The 11,989-nt window shown below is 36.6% G+C and overlaps 1 protein-coding gene across 1 annotated transcript in view; it reads left to right on the forward strand.

Moving 5' to 3' along the window:
- The window catches only part of LOC115510362 (ADP-ribose glycohydrolase MACROD2), a 124,173-nt gene extending 117,886 nt beyond the window's left edge, over positions 1-6,287 (forward strand). The window contains 1 exon segment of the mRNA XM_032592769.1: positions 4,819-6,287. Coding sequence (XP_032448660.1) covers positions 4,819-5,093 — 275 coding nt within the window. The 3' untranslated portion in view covers positions 5,094-6,287.
- Positions 6,288-11,989: the final 5,702 nt, after the last annotated feature.

Below are 11,989 nucleotides of genomic sequence, written 5' to 3' on the forward strand. Positions count from 1 at the left end.
TCTTCTCGGTGGGCCTGTACACTCACCCAGAAGACCATGTTGCTCCAGACTTGAGTTCCAACATCACAGTAGAATAAAGCTTAAGAATATATGAAAGTAGGCACCTGTCCTTCCCATCGTGGTCTTGAACATCATTTAAAACTAAATATAATAGCATTTGTGTAATACATACAAATGTAGTAGCTATACATGTATAGTATACCACTGCTAAAAAATTAAAACTCATACAAATATGGTCTTATAAACATTTCTCCTTTTTTTAAACCTTGTTCATGTTTTAAAATTATCCTGTTAGGTTGAAGAAATGATACAGTAAAGAAGTTTCCATTAAAAAGTAATGAAGTGAGGCTAAGCCTGAACAATTTAAATGCAGGTTCCTCAGTGTTGCCTTACTTTTGCCCTTTTATTGCCAACAAACTGTAAACTTCTTTCTAGAATTTTTCTTACAGACACTATTATTTTCCTGTGTGATCAATATCTAAATAAATTATCCAGATCAATGTTTTCCTTGGTTAATGTCAAATATTTTCTTTGACCATGAACATGAATCAATCTCTTTACCCAAATGAGTAAGTTGTCAAAACTTAAAGTTCAATATTAGTTTAAGGAAACTCAATTCCAGGAAGGAGAAGTGACTTACACAGGGTCACTTGGATGATCAGTGGAAGTTCAGATACTCCCAGGACAGTTATTTGATGACACCATGCTGCTCCCCAAACAGTAGAGAGTTTCTGAACACAGTTGTCACAGAGAACAGTATGACCTGAGGAACTTCAGTAATTCCCACAGAAATATTTAGACAGCTGAATTTGTAGAGGTTATGTGGTAGTTAAAAAGAAAGAAGGGACTTTTAGTTCTGTGTATCACACATTCAGGAAATGGAAGAAATACAGTGAAATCGAATTAGAATTACAGAGTTCCAAGATATGATGCAAGAATATTTTAGTGTTGTGTAATTTATAATTGTAAAGAATCAGGAATATCATAAATGGCAATAGGGGAATGACTCAGCAAATCAATAGAATACTTTGCCAATATAAAAATAAGTTTTCAACAGGTATTTGAGGTCATGGAAAGGTGGTTAAAGAATCTGAACCTTTGGTTCTAGAGAAACATGGCAGGCTGAGTTTGGCAGCTACCTAGGTGCATTTTAAGAGGCCCTGTAACTTCCATGTTTACACTCTCAGAATGCTTGCTCTTGGAACCCAACCATCCTGTAAGAAGCTCAAACACTACTATAGAAGGAGAAAGGCCCCAGGGAGGAAGATTCTGGAACTGAGGGCCATTTTGGATGTTCTGACCCCAATGGAGACCACCTGGAACAGATAAACTGCCCAGCTGAGCCAAGACCAGACTATAGAACCTTGAAAAATAACAAACCATGATGTTTTAGCCACTAAGTTTTGGGGTGACTTGTTATGTAGCAACAGGTAACTGGAAAGGTGAGGTGATGCAGAATGTCTCCTAATACAAATGTTTAGAAATGAGAAATAAATTATAACAAAAAATGTTTAAATACCTAGCTAGCTCAACTGACATGAAAACAAAGGTGCCAGATATAAAGAGGAATTTGAAATCTAAAGCTATAATGTGGTAAGCTGAAGACACAGTAGCCCTAAGGGCTACAGTTTGGTTGTTGATGCAGAAATAGGCCCTATGGCTAGACCCTTGCTTACTAATGTCCACCTAGGACCTTGAGCCACTCAGGGTAAGAAGTTATAACTGATAACTCTACCTAAATAAACCTGGGATTTCCAGCTCAAGAAGTTAATGAGGAGACCTGTGTCAGCCCAAGGGTGCCATGAGGGGAAGGAAAAAGGTTCCTGTGACAAGTAGAAAACACAAATGCACCATGAATTTGAAACACAAATTTATGCCATCAAAAGTCATACAGAAATACACAGACTGAGAATTAATTTAATAGTTGATTATAGACAGTACCATCCCTGCTGTCAATAACACATTGAAATGTGAAACTATCACTTGGAATTCCTACAAAGGAAAAAAATTCTCGGATGATGAATTCACAATTCGACGTCTTACAAAACACACAAGGAAATGACCTACCATGAATGAGAATCAGTGGGGAAACTTAAAGGATGATTAGTGCTGTGATAATTTTAGAGTAGAAAATTCTGAAGATTTTATAAAATAAGTACACTTAAATGACAAAAAAAAGATAAAAAGCAGATATAAAACTGTGAGAAAAGAGCAGTGCTCTGAAAAAATAAGAACCATTTGAAAAAGCAAATAGACATATGGGGATGTGAATGACACATAAAGAGACATGAAGGCTGGAAGGAGAGGGGCCAAGATGTTTGTGCTCAAAACATGTTCTAAAAGGAGAGAGTAGATAGTGTCTGAAAGATAATGGCTGAGGATTTATCAGAATTGACAAAAGTCATGAGTTTTAAGTTCAAAGAAGAATAATAAGTTGCAAGCAGGACATATTTAAAATAAACCCACAAATAGGCATTGCACAACAGCAGAGAACAAGGAGAAAAAACGTGAAACAACTACAGGGAAAGGAGAGTTAACCTATAAAGAAATAAGTATGGTATGTTTCCCACATCAAGAATTTAATTCAGAAGATAGTGGAATAATTCTGAGTTTTCAAAACACGGATAAAAATAATTGTCAGTGTGCAGTTCTCTCCTAGTTCCACTATCATTTAAGAAGATAGTAACTGCCATTTTTAGGAAGAAAAGAAAAGTTTGCTACTCACATACTCTATCTCTAAAAGCTACTAACAGATGCATAACAGTGAGAAGAAAACTAAGCCCAGAGGAAAGATGAAGGTGAAGGAAACAATTGTAAGCCAAGGAGAACGGTAAACACAAAGGCATAATCAAAGTATATATTGACCATACATTTATAATAATAATCAGTGGGTGGCTAAAAACAGGGCAAAACAAAATTACTATTTATGAACATTTTATCTTTTTTTTAATTTGGGGTGCCTGGGTGGCTCAGTTGGTTAAGTGTCTAACTTCAGCTCAGGCCATGATCTCACAGTCCATGGGTTTGAGCCCCACATCGGGCTCTGTGCTGACAGCTCAGAGCCTGGAGCCTGCTTCGGATTCTGTGTCTCCCTCTGTCTCCACAGCTACCCCACTCATGCTCTGTCTCACTCCATCTCTCAAAAATAAATAAATGTTAAAAAAATATTTAAATTTTTTTTTTATTTGACAGAGAGAGAAAGAGGGAAAGAAAGTGCGAGTGAGGGAGAGGGGAAAAGAGAGAGAGAGAGAAAGAGAGGTAGAGAGAGAAAAGGAGAGAGAGACAGAGAGAGAGACAGAGAGAAAGAGAGGGAGAGAGAGAGAGAGAGAGAAAGAGATAGAGAGAGAGAATCCCAAGCAGGCTTCATGCCCAGTGCAGAGCCCAATGCAAGGCTCAATCCCATGACCTTGGGCTCATGACCTGAACTGAAACCAAGAGTCAGATGCTCAACCCACTGAGCCATCCAGGTGCCCATGTACATTTTATAATACACAAAGTAATACTATATACCCTCTATTATGTGTGTATTTGTGAGTATATATTTGTGTAAAAGTATGAAAACGTGAAAGTTGATTCACAATGAAACTAGGATTTGGTAATCTCTGGGAAGGAAGAGAAATATTTTTAACTTATCTATAAATTACATTAATTTATCTATAAATAATTTACCTGCATCTTTTATTTTTGAAAAGTAAAGATTGCAAGGAAATTTGAAAAATATTAGCATATATTAAATATGGATAGGGAATACATACTAGGTATGTTATACTGTTTATAAGTTTCTTTACATTTGCAATTTTCATTTTTTAAAATTAAAATATATAATTATGTATATATGTATTAGAGAGATATAGAAAAATACTATAAGGAAATACTCCACACTATTAACCAAAAAAGTTATCCATGGAGGAATGATATAGGATTTTTTCCTCTCATTTACTTTTGGCTATTTTAAATACCATATGCCACAAGCATTATATTGCTTTCATTTACACATACACACCTAAAAGAATACTTTTTTACAGATTCATAGGACACCAGATAGAAAATCAACTCAGAGATCATCTGCTGCAGTTCTTCCGTGTAGAGACATAGTAATTTACAGTGATAGAAATCAGATCAATTGTTGGTTCGAGCAGGGGTGGGATTAATAGTTGGAAAGGGTACTTTTGGGGTGACGGGAATGTTTTCTATCTTGATAGCGGTGTAGGTTAAATGTATGTGTTTTGCAAAACAGGTCGAAGTATGCTTAAGATCTGTGCATTTCCTATATGTGGATTATACCTCACCTTTTTAAAATCTGAAAATGTAAAGAATATCAACGCTTCTAAGGCACAGTATCTTCTTAGAGTTCTCTCTCAGGTGGGGGACACAGCAGAGACTTAGTAAGATCTCAAAGTGGTAGTATAGCCATCAATAACTTTTGCAAATCTGCATTATGTACATTGTTACTATTATTTCTCTATGGAACCCTGGAAATAAGAGCATATGAATGGACCCAAGAAAGGAGGACACAGCAATGCAAGATTAGGTCTTTCAAAGACTACTTTGAAGACTTGAGTTAATCGTCCCCATCAGCGGAAGCAAGTCATGAATGTGGCATACATTTATTAGCAGTGATTTATATGCTCTTTAAAGATACTGTGTGCCAGCAATCACAGCCCAGATATCCAAAGCTCTTTGATAGTCCAAGATATTCCTAGGCTTGTTTGAGGGGTAAGAAACATTTAAATGACTGTGTTAAAAAGACATTCCCTGCTAAGTCTATGAAATCTATTATCTTTAATCTAACAAATGGTTTCTCCTTGTCTTTGGCAGGGGCACAAGATGAAGCAAAGGAACAAAGAAATGGAAGTAAATCACAGTCCTCAGCATCGCAGGCCTCTCCTGGCCCTGGGGGGGGTGGGTGTAGGAAGAAAGTAGTGCTAGCTGTGGAGGAGGGAGGTGTGGGCAGGGCACGTCCCAGGGAAGGGCCTAGAATCCTTTGCTCCAATTTCTCCAGCTGCATTTTGTTCTGTTCACCTGCAGAAAAAGAAAGAAAAAAAAAAAAAAAGAAAAAAGAAAAAGAAAAAAAAAAGTTTCCTTTAATTTAGTGACGGGACCCATGTTAATGCATCTTTCAGGCGCTATCCCTGTAATTTCTGTTTTTTCTCTCATGACCTTTCCCAGGGTCACAGTGGCACGGTGTAACCCTCACGTGTGTATCCTGGCCTCTGTCCGCTTTCTTGATTATTTCACAAAGCTGGTCGATACTGTGGTTTCTTCAAAGAAAGAGAAGATGATTGATAAACAGCAAGCTAAATTTCAGGTGTTGTCGAGCCCGATATCAGAATAATCCACAGACAAAGGAGGCAGGGTAGAAAATGGGCAAAATGCTCAGAAATCACTTGGAAAAGGGTCAGGGCGATGAATTGAAAATGATATTTTATTCAGGGATTCCCAAGATACAGTTCTGTTCCATGTGGTTAATGAGGAATGTGGAAGCAGGATTTAATCCACAGCAGAGTGCAGAGACATAACAACAAAGGCAGACCCTGGCAGCCATCAGAGTCTTTTCCTTAGTAGCCAGGATAGCAGGTCCATGCTTTGACCCTGACTTTCAGCAAGGCTCACCTAGGTCATGAGGTCTTTATTGTGTGCTTCAACATAGAGCCCACTACTGAGACTCTTTGTGACACGGTTGTAAGGGTTGACCCTTTTCTAAGTGTTTCAGTTAAGAGAAAGGGCTCCTGCGTTCAGAACCCAAATGTATGCCAGTAAATATTAAAAGTCCTACTTGAAATTTCTCCTTCTATATATGCTTTTCATAAAAGAACTTCTTGTCTTTACCCAAGGTTTGACTGCCCGCAGAAAGATGCTCATTGAAGTCAGAGGCAGTTTGAGGTCTTGCTTGCAGTTCTGGCTTACTTCTAAATGGTCTGGTTTGTTCACGCCAAATCCAAAACTACTTTGATGGCCCATCCCCTCTCCCAGAAATCCCTCGATTATGGCCTTGAAGGGGAACAGCAGTATCAATAAGGCAAGATTCCTGGGGTACAGTGGGCACAAGGGATGAGGAGCCCAGGAGGAAATCAGAAGTTGTCACAAATGTCTATCCCAGAGCCAACATGAATAGTGACCCTCATGAGGCAAAATGGCCTGATTCTAATAGCCTTCCTGGGTTCTAAGAACAATCTATTTTTTTCTGAGGAAACTAATATAACTTCTCGCACATCTTCTTAAATTCATCCTCCTTATAAGATCTTTAAAATTCTAAGATATACATAGAAAGGGAGAAAAGTAATGGATCAAATTGAATATTTCTAAAATAAATGGGTGTTCTGTTTTCTAAATATTCCATGGAGTTCTTCAGTTTTGATCTTTCCTCTATGGAAAATTTACCTTCTTATCTTTCTATCAATTTTGTTTTGGCCTTTCTGAATTTGTTGTGCATTTGGATGGCTTATTTGGTATGTTGGGATAATTAGCAAGTTATATTTCTGCATATGTAACATGTTCTAACATCCTGTATTTTTAAAAACAGAGCTGCTTATCAGCCTAGCAGGAATAATATTTAAGGGACCTCATGATTTTGGAACGTGGCTATTTCTCCCTCTGCCATTATTCTACAGTTTGATACGGAAATATATATGCCCCCTACTGCCATTAGACATAGCTTTCTAGAAAAGCAAGGAAAAGTCCCATTTTAAGTAATCCAAGAAATGAAGCCATATGAATACTGATAGTTTCTATATTTCATGTTATCTTTATAACTTAATTGAAAGTCACCATCATTCTTGTAAAGGACAAGTGTGTATGCTAGGGGCGCATTGTCCTATGACTCAAATGTTAGTGCTACTCATATTCAGTAATGAGTTATGACTGAAAACAGCATGAAGGAGACAAGAGGGATGGGGACTTCTCAATGGACAAAGATGAAAGCGACTTAATGTCCCTGTTAGGAACAGTGGAGATTGGAATTATTTCAGTCGGAGTGTTCTCTTTATCATCAGTGACAGCCATTTTATTCATTCATTTTTAAATGTGGGTTTAAATGTGGGTTGGGTAGGAGGCAGTTGAGTTCTCTGCCTGAAAACTGCAGGAAAAGGAAAGTAATCTTTGAGAAGGAAACTAAGAGAATGAGGAGTAAATATCATCAGCCCCACTCCTGAATTTGTTTCAACTTTATCTTCTGATTAAATTGTGTTTCCATCTTTGCCTCGTTATGCCCTTTGGTTGCTATTTGGCTGTAAGATTTTACACTTTAAAACAAACAATGAAGTTACTTTCCATTTCAATAGTAAAATATTAAAAAATTTAGCTGTTGGCCAGATCGAAGACACCTCAACACAGGGAACCTTTTTTTCGCTGGTGCTGTCGTTGAACAGGCTATACAATGGAAAATTCAAAAGGCTGGTTGATTCTCCTGCACATGAACCCTGGGTGTAAATTTCCAGCCACACTTCCGCCAGGTTATGTGTCATGATGAGTTACAGGAGGGAGAGGGGGAGAAAAATAGCCCCATATTAGTCGTGTTTGCATATAGAGGATCAAAGTGGGCTTTCAACATAATATAGGTATCCCTGCCTTTTTGAAATCACATTATCCACTTTGCTTTTATGAAAGGCCTACATAAAGGCCTGCCTGCTACCATGAACCTAAAGAAATCCGAAGAGGGTTTTTGCTTTTATGAAAAATAGAAGCAGTGAGAGTGGCACCGCCCAGCTCCTTCCCTGGGAACTACACTCCGCATCTCAGCATCAAGCCGCCATAGCTTTGAACTGCGTCTGTGAGCATCTGTACTTTACCTCATTTTATTTTGTATCTGTTAGCAAGATGTGTCCTATGGTATCAGAAAAGGGCCTGGGAAGGCTTAAAAATGTTTCCATATAAATTAATAGTACTTGTTTCTTTGCTTTACACCATTTCGGCTTAAGGAAAGGTTTCAGAGGAACACTACTTTCAGATAGCAGGGGAAACCTATAGTTCTGATTAGAAAGGTAGTCCATTTTAGGAGAGACAAAGGGGCTTTTCCTCTAGCTGGTAACTATTCAGATGATGGACAAACCTTCTTTCATAAAAGCTTACAAAGGAGGCATCCCAAATACTGTCTGTGATACTGGGTCACATATTAGTCACCGCAGCTAATTGTAAATCTTTCTATGAAATACTGAAAAGCCTCTTTGTGAATTAATACAGTTCTGCTTGATGCACTTGATTTGAAATGACTTTTCTCTGTATGTGGTGCATGTCAGCTTTGCTTTGAAAAATAACAAAGTTAGCAGAATATGTTCAATATATTTTCTTGGGGAATAGGGTTTTTATCATATGATTCATTAAGGATTTGCCTTACCCTGACATTTGTGATATAAAGGAAAATCAGAAAAAAAAGTAATTTTCTTGATCAAGATATGTTTTTACTTACTGCAAATAAATGTAGTCTGTTGCTTGCAAGGAAAAAAAAATGTCTTCTGATATCTGGTATAAACTGCTAAATAGAATAATACGTGCCTCTTTTGTTAAACCAGCATTTAAATGCTGAACTGCTTCTAAATCTGTTTGTTTCTTTTCATCTGTGCCATACACTAAGAAACTTAAACAATTGTTGCCTTCATACTATATTTGTTAGAGCAGAATATGAATAAAATTTGTTTGAGAAGATAAGGTGCAATTATCTGTGTTTTGTGAAATTTGTTCCTCAGCATAAGCAATTAATAACTCAAAATGTCCTTTTAATACTATGTATTTGATTGCGAATATGTATATTTAAAATTTCCCCTCTAAATAAGCTATAACTTATCAATAATCTTCCCTTATTGAGACTGGTCAATGTTTTGGCCATGCTTTTCAAAACTAAACTACAGTTTGTACAGACAGAAGTCCAAATGTCGATTTTTTTTCTCTGAATGCTACTAGATAACTACCCTTCCAACAGCTTCTGATAGGAGTGCAAGATAGAAGTTGCTGAGATGAAGCCCATGATTCTATGGACATGGGTTCATCCTTTAGAGCCCACCATCCATTACTGGAATTCTTTTCGAGAACCTTCTGTGAGACAGCCACTGTGCTGGCTATGTGATCACTACAACCATGATCCTCCTCAGTCTATTGTTGATGGAATTTTGATTGAATTATGCAATTGTTAGGGAGTTTGGCAATGGATCAACAAAAAATAGCTATGGGAAAAACTCAATGTTTTTTTGAAAATGGAAATCTGCATTCTATCAAATTTAATTCCCTCCATCTCCTCCAGAAGAGGTGCTTTCAGTTTTATTGTTCTAGAAGGCAGTAATAAAAGTCAATCCCCTTATCCAACAAAGCCAGAGACTTAATAGTTAAAGGAGAATAAGCTTTTTAAAACCGTTTTAGCAGAGGAGCATTTTTCCGATAATGAACAAGGTTCGATGAGAAAAAAATCATAGTCTTATGCGGCAATGGGCAACGTCAACAAAAATGCCTCCAAGTGACAGCAGAGATAATTTAACATGATTCTAGCATTGCCAGATGCAGTTTTTTAGCAACGTGAAATTTTCGGTCTCTTGGCCCGTCACTCTTACGTTTCTCCCCCACCACTCTTGCCCCTCTGCCTTACTTTATTCAAAGGTGTCATTAAATGCTGTTTAAATTTACTGGTGGTTCTCAGGACTAAAAGGGACAAGGACACCCATTACGTTGTTCTAGTCTGGACTCTGGCAAGCTGTGGGACCTTGAGAAGCAATGTGCCTCTATCTCTTGGTTTGACAGATGGAAATACTGATACATTCCTGAACTCTCTTACAAATTTAAACATAAAGTGCCAAGATATTATATGTCACCACTTGGAAAAGCACTTGGTAAATTGTTAGCATTAGATTCTATTTGACACTGTAGACAAATGGTCTTTTATTGAGCTCAAGACTCTTTTACCAAAAGAATAGATGATCCTTACGACTGGGTAGTAAATATGAAATCCTTTCTACTGAAGTTGATTTAAATTTTGCCCCTAAATGAAGAATCCATGAGAATAAGAAAGAATTATTTTATAAAATTTAGAGAAATAAGAGATTCGAGTTCTTAAAATTTACACACACGAAGTAGTGACAGAGTATAAATCTTTTTAAGTAATCATTTTCTGATAATAACTCAAGTGGACCTATGACTAAAGTAGAAAGGGGGTACAACTCTATCTTTCGGTTAACGTGCATGGAAAAATATAGATTTACAAGGAGATTATACCAGTATATACTTTCCTTCCATGGGGAGAGGAGTATGCTTCCTCACTCCACTGACATTGAACTTGATGATGTAATTTGCTTTGGCCAATGATATATGGGCAGAAATAGCATGTGACACTTCAGGTAGAAACTTCAAGAGGCATGCTCTTTTTTTCCCCCTCTACCACAATGACCAGCAATATCCCAGGTAGGCTGCTGTGTCAGCAGAGAACCCAGTGTGAAGATGTGGAGTGTCATGCAAGCCCCACTGAGGTGACATGAATGGGAAATAAACCTGTACTTTGAGATTCAGGCACCGTTTGTTACCCTAGTACAACCTAGCCTGTACGAAGCATTTAAATAACAAGTTCACAAATCTATACAATCTGCCTCTCCAACTTCAACTTGTGGGACTGTCAGCTTGGCTCACAATGCTGCCAGCACACTGGCCTTCTGCCCATTCCTAGAATAGCCCAAATTCTCACCAGGCTCGTGGCCTTTGAAGTTGAAAGTTCTTTTTTCCCATTGTCACTTGGCTAGTACCTAGCCAGCCTCGAGATCTCACCCGTGACATCACTTCTAGAGATGTCTTGTGTTTGTCTACCTAACACCATATTTGCTACTTCAGGAAACTTACAATAATTTGTAATTGCTTATTTGTTTACAAGGCAGGGGTAAAAATTCATACGACTAGCCTCAGATATGCAAAATAATGTCATTCTTTTTCCCCCACCAACTGTACTTACCCTATTTCCAAGCCTCTATCTAACTAGTTAGAGGGAAATATGGAAAAAGAATTTAATCTATCAGTTATAGTTGTCAGCTTTTCCAGTTTAGGGAACTAATTTGGGGAAAATGATTTGGTCAGATTCAAGGTTTAAATTCTCCACTGAGGCTATTTCTTGCCACTTAAATTGTTATTCCCCCACCTCTTAGATAAAGGCCTTATTTTCTAATCACTATGCAATAAAACTAACAATTAGCAAATAAATTTGAAGGTTAAAACAATAGTTATTATAATACTTTACAAGTAATTTCCTAAATATTTTGTGAAGGAGGGCATCAAGAATAAAATTATGGACTATTTAGAAAATCACAAAAAATAACACTATAAAAAAATGTGGGATATAGCCAAAACTATACTTAAAGAGAAATTTAGTCTTAAATGTCTTAATTGAAATGGAGAAGAGAGAGAGAGAAAATACATTTAAAAACATTCAAATTTAGATTTTAGAAAAAGAAAAAGATCCAAAGAAAATAAAAACTAATATATATACACATATATATTGAAATAGATATATTATGTATATATTATATATATATATAATGAACTAAGAAATTTTTTAAACAGTAAAATGTTAGATCTATGGATTCTTTGGAAATCCATTAAATAAATAAATAAACTGTCATGAATAATTTAAAAAGGATAGCAATGTAGAAATTTTAAGTACAATGACATTAAATTTATACATAACAATATAACTAATAATAGTCAAAGAAAATGGACATTTTTTTGAAATAAAAATTACCCAAATTGATACATCATGAAGCAGAAAATCCATATAAACAAATATATGGCAGAAATGAGAAAAGATCTCAAAAAGCCCCCAAGCTAAGCTGGTATACCTATTTACCTATATTTCTATCTAAATAATGTGTACAAATTGCCAAAAATCTAGAAATAAACACAGGCAATATTCTCAATTTGTTTTTATGTCATAGTATTTTCATAATGGAATCATATAGCACACTGCTTTTTCACTTGGTATCACAAGCATGTTCCTTTCAATCACGAATTTTCCTGTTATTTACAAGTA

This window comes from Lynx canadensis, chromosome A3 (assembly GCF_007474595.2).
Source record: "Lynx canadensis isolate LIC74 chromosome A3, mLynCan4.pri.v2, whole genome shotgun sequence".
In the NCBI taxonomy this organism is placed as follows: domain Eukaryota; kingdom Metazoa; phylum Chordata; class Mammalia; order Carnivora; family Felidae; genus Lynx; species Lynx canadensis.